Here is a 20,679-nt window from a genome sequence, read left to right as displayed (position 1 = left end):
CTGGCACAAGAGTTTAACCCATTGTGCCACCACGGCTATGTTGAGATATTTGGAAGGAGATCATAGCATCACAGAGTTCAAAGAGAACACAAGGGTCATCCAGCCCAACCCAACTCTGTCATGCAGAAAGACACACTCAAAGCACTCCCAACAGTTTGTGTGTGTATACATGCATATGTGTATGTATATTTGTGTATATGTGTGTATATGTGCGTTTGTGTATATATGTGGCTTTACGTATGCATTGTAATGTGTTTTTTTTTTTGCTGTGTTTCCAGTGTTTTTATGAATGATAGTCACTTGTTGGCCTTATAGGTGTATGGTGTCCAAATTTGGTGTCATTTTGTCCAATGGTTTTTGCGTTATGCTAATCCCACAAACTAACATTACATTTGTATTTATATAGACTAGCCGTCCCCTGCCAGGCGTTGCTGCGGCCCAGTCTGGTGATCTAAAAAACAAAGTAATGAGAAAGTGTTGGTTTCTAATATTTGTAATTTCTCTATGCTTGTGGGTAAACAGTTCATGGGGTTCGGAATGCTCCCTGTTTGTAGGTGAACTGTAAATCTCAGTAACTACAACTCTCAAATGTCAAGGTTTATTTCCCCTAAACTCTATCTGTGTTCATATTTGGGCATATTGAGTATCTGTGTCAAGTTTGGTCCAGATCCATCATTGTTTGAGTCTACAGTGCTCTCTGGATGTAGGTGAACTACAACTCCAAAACTCAAGGTCAATGCCCACCAAACCCTTCTAGTGTTTTCTGTTAGTCATGGGAGTCCTGTGTGCCACATTTAGTTCAATTTCATCATTGGTGGAGTTCAGAATGCTCTTTGATTGTAGGTGAACTATAAATCCCAGCAACTACAACTCCCAAATGACAAAATCAATTTTTTTGAGTGAAGGACATACATTGGGTTGTTAGGTGTCTTGTGTCCAAATTTGGTGTCAATTCGCCAGTGGTTTTTGAGTTCTGTTAATCCCACAAATGAACATTACATTTTATTTATATAGATTGTATTATTAATACTATTATATTGCAATATTATGATCAATATTATATGTACATACAATATATTGTAATTATTAACATAGCACAATATTAGTATTATATATTAGTATATTGTACTAAAATAAATGGTCCCCAAGCGGGACACAGTTTTGCATGTGAGGTCTGACCAAAGCAGAATAGAGTAGGCCTACGATTTCCCTCGATTGAGACATCAGACTCCTATTGATGGAGCCCAGAATCACATTGGCTTTTTGAGTTGCCATGTCACACTCTTGGCTCATGTACAGCATGTGGTCTGCTAAGACTCCTAGATCCCTTTCCCACGGACTGTTTCCAAGGCAGTTGTCTCCCATCATTCGTTTTTGATGCCAAAGTGTCGTACCGTACATTTCTCCCTGTTGACATTCATTTTTGTGAGTTTTGGCCCAGCTCTCCAATCTGTTCAGGTGCTTTTGGATCCTGATCTGGCCCTCTGGGGCATCGGATCTTCTTCCCAATGTGCTCGTCTGGCAAGCAAACAGAGCCTTTTTTCCAGGCTGTGTTTTTCTTCCTTTTGGCGCAAGGCTCGGTTAAAGCTTTCGGGTTGATTTATTGCTTATTGCTCCTCTCATATCCTGGGCTTTTGCTCCCAGGACTCTTGACCATTGGATAGTCTTGGATAAGACCAGAGTGAAGAGAGGGGGCCAGGGAGACAGCTCCACCTTGTCTCCTGCACTGTGCTAATAATATAATATAATATAATATAATATATTGTATAGACATATAATATTGATAATATTATAACATTATACAATATAATACTAATAATATGATATTATAATTATATATTTCATATTACATGTAATATTACTAATAATATTACAATATAATGGTATAATGAAATATAACAATATATAATACTAATATTGTGCTATGGCAATAATATAATATACTGTATTTACATATTACTTGCAAGCTACTCTTGAGTCCCCTTCAGGGTGAGAAGTGTGGCATATTAATGTCGTAAATAAATAAATAAATAAATAAATAAGCTGGCTGGGGCTTCTGGGAGTTGGAATCCCAAACAGAGTCTTCTATGGGTTGTGAATTTTTCAGGCTGTCTGGCCATGTTGCAGAAGCATTCTCTCCTGATGTTTTGCCTGCATCTATGGCAGGCAGCCTCAGAGGTTGTGAGCAATGTTGGAAACTAGGAAAATTGGGTTTATATATCTGTGGAATAATGTCAAGAGAGGGAGGAAGGACTCTTGTCTGTTGAAGGTAGGTGCAAATATTTAAATTGGCCACCTTGATTAGCATTTGATGGCCTAGCAGTTTTCAAGGTGTGGCTTCTTACTGCCTGGGGGAATCCTTTGTTGAGAGGTTATTAGCTGTCCCTAATTGTTTCTTGTCTACTCACATTTGCATGTTTTCGAACTGCTAGGTTGGCAGAAGCTGGGGCTAACAGCAGGAGCTCAAACCGCTCCCCGGATTCGAACCTGACCTTTTGGTATACAAGTTCAGCAGCTCAGCAGTTTAACCCACTGTGCTACCCGGGGCTCAGATGTCCTAGTCACCCACAAACCAGATCAACAATTGGATCCCACAGTTTACAGAAAGCCTAGACATGCTGATAGGCACCTACATAAAAACAAAGGATTCCCCCAGGCAGTAAGAGGCCACACCTTGAAAACTGCTAGGCCATTAAATGCTAATCAAGGTGGCCAATTGAAACATTCACACCTACCTCCAACAGACAGCAGTTCTTTCTCCCACCTCCCAACAAAGGATTTCCCCAGGCAGGAAGCAACCAGGCTTTGAAGCTGCAAGGCCATTCAATGTGAATCAAGGTGGCCAATTACAACATTCACACCTACCTCCAACAGGCAAGAGTTCTTTCTCCCACCTCCCAACAAACGATTCCCCCGGGCAGGAAGCAGCCAGGCTTTGAAGCTGCAATGCCATTCAATGCAAATCAAGGTAGCCAATTGCAATATTTACACCTACCTCCAAAAGACAAGAGCTCTTTCTCCCACTTCCCAACAAAGGATTCCCCCAGGCAGGAAGCAGCCAGGCTTTGAAGCTGCAAGGCCATTCAATGCGAATCAAGGTGGCCAATTGCAACATTCACACCTAGCTCCAACAGACAAGAGTTCTTTCTCCCACCTCCCAACAAAGGATTCCCCCAGGCAGGAACCAGCCAGGCTTTGAAGCTGCAAGGCCATTCAATGTGATTCAAGGTGGCCAGTTGCAACATCCACACCTACCTCCAACAGACAAGAGTTCTTTCTCCCTCCCTGGACATTCCACAGATATACAAATCCTATTTTCCTAGTGTCTAACAGACCTCACAACCTCTGAGGATGCCTGCCATAGATGCAGGCAAAACATCAGGAGAGAATGCTTCTGGGACATGGCCATACAACCCAGAAAACTCAAAGCAACCCAGTGATTCCAGCCGTGAAAGCCATCGACAATACAGAGTCTTCTATGATCTCCGAGGTGTCAAATTATTCTCAGTGGGGAATGATGGATGGTATCGTCCATCAAAACCTAAAGAAAGAGTCCATCGAAGGCGCCCACCAAAAGGAACGTTCCTATTTCCTAGAATTCCCCAAACGACAGAAAAATAAAATATCGAATGCGCATCTTATCCTCACTTGACTTAAGCTAATAACCTGAACAGAGATGGAAAAGCTGTCTGACGGCTGAGCCTCCTGCTTATAGTCTCCCAATTTCTTTTAGCTGACCTGGAAAAGCGAAAAAAAGAAAAAAAATGGGTGGAAATGGGCATATATTCTTTGGAGGTTCTTGTTTACTGACTAGGACCCTGCTTTGGAATCAGGAAGCCAAGGAGCTGGGGCAACACAAAATAATATTCTGGCCCCGTCTCACAGCTCTCTTGGCAATGGATGCTTGCTCTCACCTGCCTTCTACCTGCTGCAGCAGCTCCTGCGCCTTCCGGCAGATCTCATTTGCCACGTCGTACGTCTTGCCAACCTTGGTGAAGAGGGCCGCGATCTTGTCAGTCCGCAAGAAGCCGGCCGCCCGGCGCTTGAGCATGTGCAGAAGGCATGCTTCCACTACCCCTAGAGAAGAAGGGGAAGAGAGGACCAATAATAAACACCAACAAGAAGTGCAAGAACAAGGGATGTTGCGCTAAGTCAAAGCAGGACCAATTGTGTGTGTGTGTGTGTTGAAACAAAATCTTATGTACAGCTGAAAGAAGCAAGGGAGCGGAGGGATGATTTATTGTTGCCACCAATTTGAAAGGAACTAGTATTCAAGAGATTTTACCCTAGTTCCCAATTTTAAAAAGAACTGGCCGATTTGCAATGGAGGTTGCCGATTAGGAACCAAATTTACAATCAAGTTGGAAGGGAGGCTGTTCAATTGCACCTCCTCCTTTAGAAAGTAATAACTTAGTAGCAATTACACTGTATATACTGTAGCGTGACTGGAGAGAAGAATGTAGATTTATTTGGTTACTTTTCCCTGCGTTTCTGCCACCACGTGAGGTAAGTTGTAATATTGTGAGAAATGGCACTTTGGACACAGAATAGACAGAGCTGAGGCAATCTTCAAATAAAAGTTAACAATTTTATTAAGTACACAGCGTGTGGTTGCAAGACGTAACTTTTCCTTGTTGCACTTGGAATAATACTTGTAACTTTAACAGTTCATTCTTTCAAGTAACACAGTATCTTTCTGACTTAGAGCACTTGTTTCAGACAAAGTTTCAATACAGGGATGTTTCCCTTGTTTGATCCTCCCTAGATCAAATACTAAGTAAACTATTCTTTAGCCTCTCCTTAGACTAAAAGAATACCGGCTCTGTTTCACCATTCGGCTGCACTAGCCTGAGAAACTTCCAATAGCCAAACCCAGCTTTTCAAAGCCTCAAAGCTTTGCTTCACAAGTCACTCCGCCACCTTTCCTTTTCCTTCTCTCCCAACTCCTAACTCCTCACTCCTCTGAACCTAACTCCTCTAAACCTAAACCCTAACTGATTTTTAACTGTCGTTTTTTCAAACTCTCCCCTCTAAGCTCCTCCCACTTCCCTCTGCATCGGTCTCCATGGCAACACACATGGAGGACTCCTCTGACTTAGGCAGCTCCAGTATTACTGCAGCCAATCTAAACACAAATACAGTTAAAATCATACAATTTATAATCAACTCCTGTAGATAGATCAACCAATAAGAAACACCAACAAGAAGTGCAAGAATGAGGGATGTCAAAGCAGGACCTATTGTGTGTGTGTGTTGAAGCAAAACTTTATGTACAGCTGATAATGTAGGTCAACCAATAAGAAACACCATCAAGAAGTGCAAGAATGAGGGATATTGCACTAAGTCAAAGCAGGAATAATTGTGTGTGTGTTGAAGAAAAACCTTATGTACAGCTGGTAATGTAGGTCAACTAGCAAGCTTGAACTACACCCGATGGGGTATATCTGCATGTATATCTCTACTCGCAATTAGAATCAAACAAAGAGCAGAGTATCTTATCCCACTAAACATAAAAACCTATATTTCTAAAGGGAACAAGTACCAAGTTTATAATCTTTAAATATTTATATAGAATTTTAGTCCTCCAGAGGAAGGCCTGGAGTGAGGCCGAAACCGGTCGTGGACTATGGATTTAAGTTCAACTCGATGCAAGAACATACAGCGTTGATATTATTTTGAGTGACTGTACCAAACACATATAATATTGTTTTGTGAATGCTATGATTTGGAACTGTATAATAAGTTTCAACAGTCCCATTATTGACTGAATTGATTTATTTTTCTTTCAGTGTACAAGTGGGCTATTGTGCTGTATGTATTAACTCAGGAACCCATTCATAATGTAGGTCAACTAGCAAGCTTGAACTACACTCAATGGGGAATATCTGTATGGGGTTTTTGAATACAGCGTGGGTGTTGGTGTTGGAGAGCTTTTTCTCAGAGGAGATCTATGCTCAAAGGCTTTGCTCTGGGGAGCAACATGGAGAAGCTACTCTGAAGGAGCCTATGGTGGAATAGCTATTTACTCAAGGTTTATTTTTGCTCACATTTGATTTAAGATGAAGATGCCTTGGTGTTACTTACAAGGACTATGTAAGTTTCTTGAACTGTTTATTTTTTGGATGTAACACTGCAAGTTTATGTTTCAGACTGAAGACTGACAGGTTGAGGGTTCGTATCTGGGGACAGTGCAGATGAGCTCCCTCTGTCAGCTCCAGCTCCCCATGCGGGGACGTGAGAGAAGCCTGCCTTCTGGTGCCCCTGGTGGAGCAATGGGTTAAACCCTTGTGCTGGCAGGACTGAAGACCAACAGGTCGAGGGTTCGAATCCAGGGAGAGTGCGGATGAGCTCCCTCTGTCAGCTCCAGATCCTCGTGGAGGGACGTGTGAGAAGCCTGCCTTCTTGTGCCCCTGGTGGTGCAATGGGTTAAACCCTTGTGCTGGCAGGAATGAAGACTGACCAGGTTGAGGGTTTGAATCTGGGGAGAGTGCGGATGAGCTCCCTCTGTCAGCTCCAGCTCCCCATGCGGGGACGTGTGAGAAGCCTGCCTTCTTGTGCCCCTGGTGGTGCAATGGGTTAAACCCTTGTGCTGGCAGGAATGAAGACCGACAGGTCGAGGGTTTGAATCTGGGGACAGTGCGGATGAGCTCCCTCTGTCAGCTCCAGTTCCACATGCGGGGACGTGAGAGATGCCTGCCTTCTGGAGCACCTGGTTGCCGCAATAGGTTAAACACTTGTGCTGGCAGGACTGAAGACTGACAGGTCGAGGGTTCAAATCCGGGGACAGTGCGGATGAGCTCCCTCTGTCAGCTCCAGCTCCCCATGAGGGGACGTGAGAGAAGCCTCCAACAAGGATGGTAAAACATCAAAACATCCGGGCGTCCCTGGGCAACGTCCTTGCAGACAGGCAATCCTCTCACACCAGAAGTGACTTGCAGTTTCTCTATTCGCTCCTGACTCGAAAAAAAATCCATTCTAGTCACGATTTCTAATGGTGAGGAATACAAGAGATGTCCAGCATCTGGAGGGCCACATAACATGACATGATGGTACGGATTCGGCCCGTGAGCCTTCAGTTTGACACATATGCCTTAGACCTCACATTTACGCTGGTGGCACAGTGGGTTAACCTTTGTGCTGGCTGATACTGAGGGCCAGGCTGTGGCACAGCTAGTTAGTAGCCAGGTGCATTAAATCACTACGGACTGAGAAATCATGAGTTTGAAGCCAGCCCGGGGTCGGCGTGAGCTCCCGACCATTGATAGTCTAACTTACTGTTGACCTATGCAACCCGAAAGACAGTTGCATCTGTCAAGTAGGAAATTTATGCAGGGAGGCTAACTTAACTAACTTACGACACCATAAAAACCTCCAGCAGCATGCAGAAGAATGAGAAAGTACTCCATCAAAAAGACTCGGTATCACAAATGGATTGTGTAGCAGCAGCTCCCTCAGTGGCCGGAATCGCTGGAATGTTACATTGCCTCTGTGTCTTTCTATATATGTTGTATGTCTAATGGCATTGAATGTTTGCCATGTATATGTGCACTGTAATCCACCCTGAGTCCCCTGCGGGGTGAGAAGGGCGGAATATAAATACTGCAAGTAAATAAATAAATACTGCTGACCAAAAAGTCAGTAGTTCGAATCCAAGGAGCAGGATGAGCTCCCGTCGGTCTGCTCTAATGATTTTTGAGCATCCACAGATTTGGGTATCCATAGGAGGTCCTGGATCCAAATCCCAGCAATATAGTGTATTCTCTAAACTCTTATGTAAGTAAAGACATGGTGTTTTTCCACTGCTTTTGAGTGTGTGTCTGTGTGTACAGCCACCAACGGAGAGATTTTCAGCCTTTTAGAAAACGAATGCCTAGTGATCTTTTCCACTTAATTGTGTTTCTTCCTTTCCATTAAAGAACCAAAAGCTGCCAAGAGCTGGTTTCCCTCCCCAGAGGATCCTTGTAGTAATTGGCACAGGCTGAACACAAACTCTTGTGGTTATATCAACTTGGAAAAGATGCAGCCCTTCCTTCTGTCCTTCCTTCCTTCCTTCCTTCCTTCCTTCCTTCCTTCCTTCCTTCCTTCCTTCCTTCCTTTTCTTTTTGGAGGTGTTGAGTGAATTGGCAAAACCCACAACTTCGAATGGTTCTCTAGAAACATTCAAGATTCAGTTCTCAGCATCCCCATCTTCCACGTATATGTTCTAGACCACTGATTCCCAGCTGTAAAGCTCTCTGGTCTCCTGGCCTGGCTGAAGGAACCTCTTACTTGCTTATCTAACCAGAAATGCAAAATGGTCAGGAAGGGGACAGGCTGGGAGTCTGTGCAAAATATGACACTAAGGAGTAAATGTTTGTTTACTTCTTCTTCCTTTTAAGACTCCTCAAGCTGGAAATGATACAGAGAGAGAGAGAGAGAGTTTGTTTGAAGGTGAAACGCTTATACCTATGCGTTTGATCCTATGTAACCACTACGCTTATACAGTAAGAATGATACAAATAAACTCAGTAACTGAGTTTATTTGTATCATTCTTATGGTATAAGCGTAGTGGTTACATAGGATCAAATACTTGTTGCTTACAGAACAACGTTTCAAATTGAGTTTCTCGCCAACTATTCTTTTCTTCCAAAAGGACTGTTATGTGAATACATAAGAACAGGTTTCAAACTATCTTTAACTTGTTTCTTTAACTAATTTTCCAGCTGCTCCTCAGCTACTTCCTTCCAGATGCTTTCTCACTGACCAACTCTCAAGAGCTGCCTCCAACTGACTCCCTAACTGCCATAGAATGTTCAGTTGGGCTTGTCATCCAACTGTCATCCTTGCCTCTGTCCCCTTTCAAAACTTGGCACGCGCTCATTTGCATACGACCAATCAGGTTGCTCGCATGCAAATGATTTTCCCACTGGTGCTACTGTTTTCTGGGCAACACAAAATGGCTGTTTGCCCACCAGCCCTTTAAGGTAGGTCACTTACTAACTTTCTAAAGCGAGCCAAATTCGCTACACCAATCTTAGGTCCACCAAGTATTTTGGACTTCAGCTCCCAGAATTCCTGACAGTTGGTCGAGCTGGCTGAGGTTTCTGGAAGCTACAGTTTCAAATACCTGATGAATCTAAGATTGGGAATCACTGTTCTAGACCCTCAAAAATATCCAGAGGGTCTACGGTTGACGTCTGTTGAGCCAGAAGACAGCAAGAATTCTTTCTTGCTATCTTCAGGCTAAACATCTCAACCTTGATAGACATCTATCAGTCCTTGCATGGAGTCACCAATGGGTGACTCTTGTTCCTTCCAGAATCCTGACTTCTCTACAGATCTAGTATAAATCTTTGGTAGAACTGAACGTAATGAGAAGTAAGACCAATGGCACAGTGTGGTACACAATGGTTGATGTTTTACCATCCTGTGGGAGGCTTCTCTCATGTCTCCAGATGGGAAGCTAGAGCTGACAAATGGGAACTCATCCTGCTCCTTGGATTCGAATCGCCAACTTTTTGGTAAGCAATATTTATTTATTTATGTACAATATTTATATTCCACCCTTCTCACCCCGCAGGGGACTCAGGGCAGATTACCGAGCACATATACACGGCAAACATTCAATGCCACTAGACATACAACATATATAGACAGACACAGAGGCAATTTAACATTCCAGCTTTTCCGGCTTCATGAGGGTATGCACGATTCTGGCCACTGGGGGAGCTGTTGCTTCACCATCCATTTGTGATACCAAGTCTTTTTGATGGAGTACTTTCTCATTCTTCTGCATGCTGCTGGAGGTTTTTATGGTGTCATAAATTAATTAAAGCAGATTTTTGATTACAGTTTCTATGGTAATGGACTATGGACAAGCTTGATGGAATCCCCAACCACAGAATTCGGCTAGATAAGGCCACAAGACTGTTATATTTAAGCATATTTTTAATTGAATTGACTTATTGTTTTAACTGTATGTAATTATTGGCTTTTTATTATGTATTTTATTATGTGTACATGGAGGCATTGAATCGTTGCCAACTGAAAGCCGTCCTGAGTGGGATTGAGAAGGGTGGGGTAGAAATATCTGAAATAAATAAATAAATTGAGTACTTTCTCATTCTTCTGGAGGTTTTTATGGTGTCGGAAATTTCCTACTTGACAGATGCAACTGTCTTTCGGGCTGCATAGGTCAACAGTAAGTTAGACTATCAATGGTCGGGAGCTCACTCCGACCCGGGCTGGCTTCAAACTCAGTCATTAGTGATTTAATGCAGCTGGCTACTAACTAGCTGCACTCAGTATCAGCCAGCACAAGGGTTTACTATTGTGCCACCATTATATAATTATATATACTCATATATAAATCTAAAAAATAGATTGATATATGCGGCACTTGATTTGGAACACTCCAGCCATAGCAAATGCATCTTCCCGAGAAGGTAATCCCAACTCCAGGCAACAACACTATTGGAAGCCTTGGAGTTCATACGCTTTGTGTTCCAACTTTCCTAGAATAGACACACTTCCTGCCAGGAAGAGCTCGGGCACCAGATTGCAGCCGCCAGTGTGTGGGCGGAAGAGAAGGCCAGGCAGCTCTTCCACCTTCCAGGCTTCCTACACGCAGGCTGGATGTGACCACGGATGAGTTGAACGGGAAAGGAGAAAACAGAGAGAGAAAGCAAGAGAGGGAACAGCACCAAAACAAGAGGATGAATAAGACACAGGGAGTTACTTGTCTTATTCATTCTCCTGTTTTGGTGCTGTTCATTTGTCCATTCGGTGGAAACATTGCAATTGGCCACCTTGATTCGCACTGAATGGCCTTGCAGCTTCAAAACCTGGCTGCTTCCTGCCTGGAGAAATCCTCTGTTGGGAGATGGGAGAAAGAACTCTTGTCTGTTCGAGCTAGGAGTGAACGTTGCAACTGGCCACCTTGATTCACATTGAATGGCCTTGCAGCTTCAAAGCCTGGCTGCTTCCTGCCTGGGGGAATCCTTTGTTGGGAGGTGGGAGAAAAAACTCTTGTCTGTTGAATGGCCTTGCAGCTTCAAAGGCTGGCTGCTCCCTGCCTGGGGCAATCCTTTGTTGGAAGGTGGGAGAAAGAACTCCTGTCTGTTGGAGCTAGGCGTGAATGTTGCAATTGGCCACCTTGATTCGCATTGAATGGCCTTGCAGCTTCAAAGCCTGGCTGCTTCCTAACTGGGGTAATCCTTTGTTGGGAGGTGGGAAAAAGAACTCCTGTCTATTGGAGCTAGGTGTGAATGTTGCAATTGGCCACCTTGATCCGCATTGAATGGCTTTGCAGCTTGAAAACCTGGCTGATTCCTGCCTGGGGGAATCCTTTGTTGGGAGATTGGAGAAAGAACTCTTGTCTGTTCAAGCTAGGTGTGAATGTTGCAATTGGCCACCTTGATTCGTATTGAATGGCTTTGCAGCTTCAAAGCCTGGCTGTTTCCTGCCTGGGGGAATCCTTTGTTGGGAAGTGGGAGAAAGAACTCTTGTCTGTTGACTGGCCTTGCAGCTTCAAAGCCTGGCTGCTTCCTGCCTGGGGGAATCCTTTGTTGGGAGAGGGGAGAAATAACTCTTGTCTGTTGAATTGCCTTGCAGTTTCAAAGCCTGGCTGCTTCCTGCCTGGGGAAATCCTTTCTTGGGAGGTGGGAGAAAGAACTCTTGTCTGTTGGAGCTAGGTGTGAATGTTGCAATTGGCCACCTTGATCCGCATTGAATGGCTTTGCAGCTTCAAAACCTGGCTGGTTGCTGCCTGGGGGAATCCTTTGTTGGGAGATGGAAGAAACTAACTCTTGTCTGTTGAATTGCCTTGCAGCTTCAAAGCCTGGCTGCTTCCTGCCTGGGGGAATCCTTTGTTGGGAGGTGGGAGAAAGAACTCTTGTCTGTTGAATGGCCTTGCAGCTCAAAGCCTGGCTGCTTCCTGCCTGGGGTAATCCTTTGGTGGGAGATGGGAGAAAGAACTCTTGTCTGTTCGAGCTAGGTGTGAATGTTGCAATTGGCCACCTTGGTTCACACTGAATGGCCTTGCAGCTTCAAAGCCGAGGGAATCCTTTGTTGGGAGGTGTTAGCTTGGGGCTCTCTTCCAACTCTAGCATTCTACGAGAGCAAAGGATGTGTAGCATCCTCGCTCTCGAATTAAGGAGCGCACACCTTCCACCAAGAAAGTCCCCGTCGCAGCCTATGAATTGGCACAACGCCCGGAGAGCCTGCAATGGAAACTAATGAAATCATACATCAACTCACACGCCCGCAGAGATAATGGGGTGGGCATCCAAAAGGAAAGCGGCGGGGAATCATAAGACCCGGGGGCTGAGCTTCGGCTCAATGTCACTCGAGGGGACTATCTGGGAGCAGAGGAACTTAATTGCACAGCTCCTCTTGCCATCTTGCTCACGTCTCCCTTATTGCTCTAGATAGAAGATCATTCAATTGGCCCGGGGCAAGCCTTCCTCCCACTCAACCAAGGCACGACAAACCCCGATTTCTGGAGAGAGCATGAGTTTAATGCTGTGATTCTGAGCTGGCCTTACAGAGACAAGAGCTCCTGGACAAAGCAGTGACCAAGGGGGTGAATCAACACAGAATTTGCCACTGCAATTCTGTCGATTGCAATGGGTTAAACTGCTGAGCTGCTGAACTTGTTGACCAAAAGGTTACAGGTTTTAATCTGGGGAGTGGGGTGAGTTCCCGCTGTTAGCCCCAGCTTCTGCCAACGTAGCAGTTCGAAAACATACAAATGTGAGTAGATCAATAGGTACCTCTCCAGCAGGAAGGTAACGCCGCTCCATGCAGTCATGCCGGCCACATTACTTTGGAGGTGTCTATGGACAACACCAGCTCTTCAGCTTAGAAATGGAGATGAGCACCAACCCCCAGTCAGGCACTACTGGACTTTACCTTTACCTTAAAGACTTTGTAAAGCTACAACCCCCAGGCTGGTGTCAAACTGCATTGATTCCGCCATGTAGATGCACCCCAATTTTCCAAAACCACACGTCAAAATATCATCCAACCCCATTCTACCAGGTTTGGAAGAAGTCAACAATGCCATCAGCTAACAACAACAACAACAACAAAAAATAACAAAGCCAGTAGACCCGATGGGATCCCTGCTGAAATTTTTAAATTTTCCAAAACCACCTGTCAAAATATCATCCAGCCCAACCTTATTCTGCCAAGTTTGGAGGAAGTCAGCAATGCCATCAGCCAACAACAAAAAAAAATAACAAAGCCAGCGGAAAAATGCATTCAAAGCACCCCGGACAGATGGCCATCCAGCCTCTGTTTAAAAACTTCCAAAGGAGGAGCCTCCACCACACTCCCTCCGGAGCAGAGAGTTCCACTGCTGAACAGCTCTCACAGTCAGGAAGTTCTTCCTAATGTTCAAATGGAATCTCATTTTTTGTAGTTTGAAGCCACTGTTCCACGTTCTAGTCTCCAGGGCAACAGAAAACAAGCTTGCTCCCTCCTCCTATAAATACATGACTTCCTCTCAGCCCCTCTCATGGCTATCATGTCTCCTCTCAGCCTTCTCTTCTTCAGGCTAAACATGCCCAGCTCTTTAAGCCGCTCCTCATAGGGCTTGTTTTCCAGACCCTTGATCATTTGAGTCGCCCTCCTCTGGACAATATTCAATATTTGGCATGTTGGATATGTGAAGCAAGTTTACTAGTTTTTGGTAAAGAATGCTCTTTGACTGTTGGTGAACTACAACTCCTAGAATTCAAAAACAGCCCCCCCCCCCCAACCCGACCAGTATTCAATGTTGGCCATGTAGGTAGTGTGTCAAGTTTGGTGCAGATCCATTGTGGGCTGGGTTCAGAGTGCCCTTTGATCATAGGTGGACTATAAATCACAGCAACTACAATTCCCAAAATGAGAAAATCAATTCCTCCTGCCAACCCCACCAATATTCAAATTCCAGTGTATCAGGTATTTGTGCCAAATTTAGTCCAGATGCATAGTTGTTTGGATTCTTCAGATTTAGGTGAACTACATCTTTGCTAAATCACTGCCATTTTCTCCCAAATCCCAGCAGTATTTTCTGTTGGTTATGGGGATTCTGTGTGGGAAGTTTGGCCCAATTCTGTCGTTGGTGGGGTTCCGAATGCTCTTTGATTGGAGGTGAACTATAAATCCCAGAAACTACAACTCCCAAATGTTTGGTCTATTTTCCCCAAACTGTCCCAGTGTTCACATCTGGACATATTGATTCCACAACCCTGCCTGTTTCATCTCCCCACTGATTTGCTCTTCCTCTACTAAAACCCTAGGCCAGGCTAGGAGAGTAAGACACACATACACGGATCCACACAACTCCCAATTTCAGAATTCAGGCAACCAGAGCTTCCTAATTGCATTTCTACAAGAGAGAGGAAAAATCTAATTATCTTCCCGGCTCAATTTTGCTCTCCGTTTCTGCAGAGACCAGATGTAATAGATGCGGCAACCTGACGTCTCTATGGGGAACTCTTATGCAACACACGCACAAAGGCACATGTCTGCAATCCGAAGCATCAGATGGGGTGGGCATCCCCTTGTGTCTTCCATCCTTCAGCTCAAGTGGATTGATTTACCATACTAGCCATCCCCTGCCACATGTTGCTGTGGCCCAGTCTGTGTATATGTGTTTTGTGAGTGTATATATGTGTGAGTATATATTTGTGTATATATGTGTGTTTGCATATATATATATATATATATATATATATATATATATATATACACACACACACACACACACACACATATATATGGGTGTATATTTGTGTATATATTTGCACACACACACACACACACATATATATAGGTGTATATTTGTGTGTATATATTTGTGTATATATGTGTGTTTGCACACACACACACATACATATATATATATGGGTGTATATATGTGTGTGTATATATGTGTGTATGTATATATATTTGTGTATTTGTGTGTTTATAGGTATACATGCATATTGTGTATATGTGTGTGCTTGTCTATATGCATATTTGTGTGTATATATGTAAGTATGTGGATATGTATATGTATGTGCATGTGTGTGTGTGTGTGTGTGTATATGGGTGTATATTTGTGTGTATATATTTGTGTATATATGTGTGTTTGCATATATAGATACATACATATACATACATATGGGTGTATATTTGTGTGTATATATTTGTGTATATATGTGTGTTTGCACACACACACACACACACATATATATATATGGGTGTATATATGTGTGTATGTATATATATTTTTGTGTGTTTATAGGTGTACATGCATATTGTGTATATGTGTATGCTTGTCTATATGCATATTTGTGTGTATATATGTAAGTATGTGGATATGTATATGTATGTGCATCTGTGTGTGTATATATAATATATATATATATAAAATATATTTTATATATATATATATATATATATAATACACTAGCCGTCCCCTGCCACACGTTGCTGTGGCCCACTCTGGTGGTCATGCGGGTTCTGTGTGGGAGGTTTGGTCCAATTCTATCGTTGGTGGGGTTCAGAATGCTCTGTGATTGTAGGTGAACTGTAAATCCCAGCAACTACAACTCCCAAATGTCAAGATTCTATTTTCCCCAAACTCTACCAGTGTTCACATTTGGGCATATTGAGTATTCGTATAGAGTTCGGTCCAGATCCATTATTGTTTGAGTCCACAGTGATCTCTGGATGTAGGTGAAATGATGGTTGCTTACCTGTAACCATGTTTCTTCAAGTGGTGATCTGTGAAATTAGCACATGTGATAGTTGCTGCACAGGTGCATCAACTATCACATGTGCTTATTTCACCAGACACCACGAAGGAGAACTATAACTCCCAAACTGGGAAGCCCTGGCCCTTGAGTGCTCCAGCTGGAGATCAGCTGTGACCAGCAGTGCTGTAGAATTTGAAGAGGCACAAATGGAGATCAAAAGAGAGAAACATGTCAAGTCAACCCTGACCGGGACTGCCTTCCACCTGGATACCAATGCCCTCACTTCAGGAGAAGATGCAGGTCAAGAATAGGGCTCCACCATCACCTAAGGACCCACCGCTAGTACATTGATCCTGGAAGACTATCCTAATCGGACAACGAGGGGTCGCCTAAGTAAGTGTGTCCTGAAAAGGTGACACTGAGTCTGTGCATGGAGATATCCAGACACTCAATGCCTAGACTTCAGACAGAAAGGCCTGTTACACAACAGAGAAAATAGTGAGGCTATGACCTGATACTTGTGTGCAAACCACAGAAAAGACAGAATTGATGACGCGAGTTCCTTTGTGGTGATTAATGACTGACTAATTGATTAATGATCGACGGATCGTGGTGCAGCAACCGTCAGATCCATCAAGGGGAGTCAATGTAGCCAAGGTGAGCACCATCCATCTTGAGGCAACGATCGATGCCGTCTTTGATGCAGAAGAGCTGGAACAAAATTAATTCGACGTTCTTGTATCTTTCATTCCTTTCTCGTCTGGGTTTCTTGGGCATGGTTATGAGGATAGTAATCCCAGAGTTTCTCAACTTGGGGGTCGGGACCCCGGGGGGGGGGTCACGAGGGGGGTCTCCAAAGACCATCATTCTGATGATCTTAGGAACCACTTTAGCAAAGAAGGCTGAAGATGTCTCCGTCTGTCCTTCTCTTCCTTTTTTGGTCTTGGTGAACTACAGCTCCCAGAATTCAAAAAACAGCACCCCCCCCCCAACCCCACCAGTATTCTGTGTTGGCCATGTAGGTAGTGTGCCAAGTTTGGTGCAGATCCATTGTAGGCTGGATTCGGAGTGCTCTTTGATTGTAGGTGAACTACAAATCCCAACAAGTACAATTCCCAAATGTCAAGGCCTATTTTCTCCAAATTTCACCAGTGTTCACACTTGGACATATTGAATACCAAACTCTTCCATCATTTTTCCCCCAAATTATAATTTGGCCCTCCAACAGTTTGAGGAACTGTGACCTGGCCCTCTGTTTAAAAAGTTTGAGGACCCCTGATCTAGAGCAAACTTGCCAAACATAGCAAACTTTAAGTACTTATGGAGTTTCTCAGGGTTTTTTTTTTTTTTTTGTCGCGTCAGGAGCGACTTGAGGAACTACAAGTCGCTTCTGGTGTGAGAGAATTGGCCGTCTACAAGGACGTTGCCCAGGGGACGCCCAAATGATTTGATGTTTTTATCATCCTTGTGGGAGGCTTCTCTCATGCCCCCGCATGAGGAGCTGGAGCTGGTAGAGGGAGCTCATCCGCATCTCTCCGGATTTGAACATGCAACCTGTCGGTCTTCAGTCCTGCCAGCACAGGGGTTAAACCCACTGCACCACCGGGGGCTTCTCAGGGTTAACCTGCCATGATATGAGTTGTAGTTCACCCACCTTATGCATTTTGTACAATTTAAAATTTTGACTTTTTCAATAGGTATAATCATGCAAATAACACATCAGTGGGGAGAGAGAGAGAAAGAAACAGTGGGATGTCCGTGGTGGATGAACAACATAAAATCTAGGTTGAAATTGTCTCCGTATGGAAACCTTCACTTGGGTGGTGGGCAGTATTGTGTTTGTGGAGGACATTACATGTTACCCCTCTATTCTGCCTTGTTTAGACCACATCTGGAATATTGTGACCAATTCTTGGCAGCACAACTGAAGAGAGATATTGACAAGCTGGAATGTGTCCAGAGGAGCACGACTCAAATGATCAAGGGTCTGGAGAACAAGCCCTATGAGGAGCGGCTTAAAGAGCTGGGCATGTTTAGCCTGAAGAAGAGAAGGCTGAGAGGAGACATGATAGCCATGTATACAGAGCGGCCCTAGGTAGTTTTCAACGGTAAGCAAACAGTATTTTGCCCCCAACCAATCACTGATATATATTTTCTGTTCATCGTGGGAGTTCTGTGTGCCATATTTGGTTCAATTCCATCATTGGTGGAGTTCAGAATGCTCTTTGATTGTAGGTGAACTATACATCCCAGTAACTACAACTCACATATGTCAATGTCTATTTCCCCCCAAGAGCGTCTCAAGAGCGCCCCTGGGCAAAATCAACTATACTGCAAAGGCTTACTTTGCGTAATGGCTTGAGCCGCCCTGCATGTATAAATACATGAGGGGAAGTCCTAGAGAGGAGGGAGCAAGCTTGTTTTCTGCTTCCCTGGAGACTAGGATGCAATGGAACAACGACTTCAAACTACAAGAGAGGAGATTCCATCTGAACATGAGGAAGAACTTCCTGACTGTGAGAGCCGTTCAGCAGTGGAACTCTCTGCCCCGGAGTGTGGTGGAGGCTCCTCCTTTGGAAGCTTTTAAACAGAAGCTGGATGACCATCTGTTGGGGGTGCTTTTAATGCAATTTTCCTGCTTCTTGGCAGAATGGGGTTGGACTGGATGGCCCAGGAGGTCTCTTCCAACTCTAGGATTCTATGTTCATGGTGCTCACTATAACCTGCAATGTCATTGGAGGGAGTACCTTTGGTAGCTCCTCATGGGTAGGAATTATAGCTGGCACCCCAGCCGCACACACACACATATTTTCACTTTTATTATGTGTATAGATATTCCATGAGCTTTGATAAATATGCAATGCCAGTTCCTCCTGCGTGGGTTCCCTCCCATTGGCACTTACAATATTTCCAATGCCTTCAGCATTATCAGGTGCTGGAAAGAACCTCCATGAGAATTCACACTGCTGCTGAATATTTCCTTTCTTCTCCTTCTCTGCACACACGACTCTTTGCAATTTTGCCATTGGCGAAACACGATGTTTTCAGAAAGGCTTTTGGGTTAGAATACATTTCCTCCGCGCTCTCGCCTGTTATGAGTAATGTACGAAGAGCTGCACTTAGAAACCGAGGAAAATGTCAGGTTTGGGATTTCGTTTTTCAAAAAATAAGCAATCATGGAGCTTTTAGAGATATCTTTCTTGTCACTCATTCTCCGAAGATCTCCTAAAACCTTGCTGAAGCTTTCAATGCGGTACTGAATTATTCATGAGCTATTTTGTCTTGTTAGACTGTTTTATTTGTCTCTGTCCTTTGTATGGTTGATGACATAAATACATAAATACCCTCAACATAAATACCCTCAACATAAATACCCTCAATCTATAGCTATTGTGGCACTTATTTCTCATGCTAGTAAGGTAATGCTCAAGATCCTACAAGGAAGACTCCGGCAAGACATGGAGCGAGAGTTGCCAGAAGTACAAGTCGGGTTTAGAAAAGGCAGAGGAACGAGAGACCCAATTGCCAATATGGTATAATAAAGGGCAGCCGAGAAGTAGCAAAAAAATTAATTAAAATTATTTCGATGGGGAAATAGATATAAAATATTCCCAATGCTACTCAGCCAAAATTATAACGCTCACAAAAGGAAGAGAGAGTATGGTTGCTGAACCAACTATATATTTAAAAGTTAGGAACTGGGAACCACTGGAACTAAGAAGTTTAAAATGCTTCTTCAAAAGAATTCCACTGCCACCATTTCAATACCATTCAGGCTGAGGTAATATTGAGAGTTTGTTCTGTAACACACACTGTGCCACTATGGTTTTGTAGAGGCTGCTATGAAGCTTACTTTAGTACTACTTTGACCACAAAGGTATTCACACTGAGGCTGGTATAAGTTGAATAAAATAACAAGAATGTTTATTGAACAGGCTTGAACTACTCAGGTACAAATGCTTAATGGTTTCAGTATAATACTGGCATAAAAGGCTTGTGGTTGCGTTAAGAGTCAAAATCTTAAAACTTCCGGGTTACAAGTCTTCAAAGTTCCACCACAGAAAATTACTTCAGGAAATGAATCTCTGAAAGTAACTCCCAAAACTTCCTTCAGGAATCTAGCCAAAAACTAGACTTCCTTAGGAACTGAACAGAATTGAGCAGCCACCTCTCCACCAAAGTCAACATTGACTATGAAATACAACACCGCCTGAGCTCTACGAGCGCAGCATTTTTCCCAAATGAAGCAGAGAGGGTTTGAGGACTGGGACATCCGTAGGGATACTAGGTGCGTGTTTACAGAACTATTGTCCTCCCAACCTTGCTATACGCCTGCGAGACGTGGACTGTCTACAGACATCACATGCAACTCCTAAAATGATTTGATCAGCATTGCCTCTGAAAAATCCTGCAAATCTCTTGGGAAGACAAGCGGACAAATATCAGCATGCTGGAAGAAGCAAAAACCACCAGCATTGAAGCCATGCTCCTCCGCCATCAACTCCACTGGACTGGCAATGTTGTCCGGATGCCTGACCATCGTCTCCCAAAGCAGTTGCTCTACTCCGAACTCAAGAACGGAAAACTGAATGTTGGAGGACAGGAAAGGATATTGAAAGATGGGCTCAAAGCCAACCTTAAAAACTCTGGCATAGACACTGAGAACTGGGAAGCCCTGGCCCTTGAGCGCTCCAGCTGGAGGTCAGCTGTGACCAGCAGTGCTGTAGAATTTGAAGAGGCACGAATGGAGGGCAAAAGAGAGAAATGTGCCAAGAGGAAGGTGCGTCACACCAACCCCATCCAGAACCTTTGAAAACCAATGCCCTCACTGCGGGAGAATATGCAGATCAAGAACAGGGCACCCATTACACTGATCTTGGAAGACAATCCTACTCAGATAATGAGGGATCCCCTAAGAAGAAGTCAAATTGCATTAATCCTTCAGTATAGATGCACCCGGAGTCAAAA

General features: G+C 43.8%; 1 protein-coding gene across 3 annotated transcripts in view; it reads right to left on the bottom strand.

The window, feature by feature from the left end:
• SGSM2 (small G protein signaling modulator 2) overlaps positions 1-20,679 on the bottom strand; it is a 100,376-nt gene that overhangs the window by 58,126 nt on the left and 21,571 nt on the right. For all 3 annotated transcript variants that reach the window (XM_060756965.2, XM_060756964.2, XM_060756966.2), the window contains exon 3: positions 3,915-4,077. In XM_060756965.2, coding sequence (XP_060612948.2) covers positions 3,915-4,077 — 163 coding nt within the window. The remainder of the gene's footprint in view (positions 1-3,914; positions 4,078-20,679) is intronic.

This window comes from Anolis sagrei, chromosome 11 (genome assembly GCF_037176765.1).
Source record: "Anolis sagrei isolate rAnoSag1 chromosome 11, rAnoSag1.mat, whole genome shotgun sequence".
Lineage (NCBI taxonomy): Eukaryota > Metazoa > Chordata > Lepidosauria > Squamata > Dactyloidae > Anolis > Anolis sagrei.
Note: the sequence above shows the minus strand (reverse complement) of the source record. Positions and strands in the feature narration are given on the sequence as shown.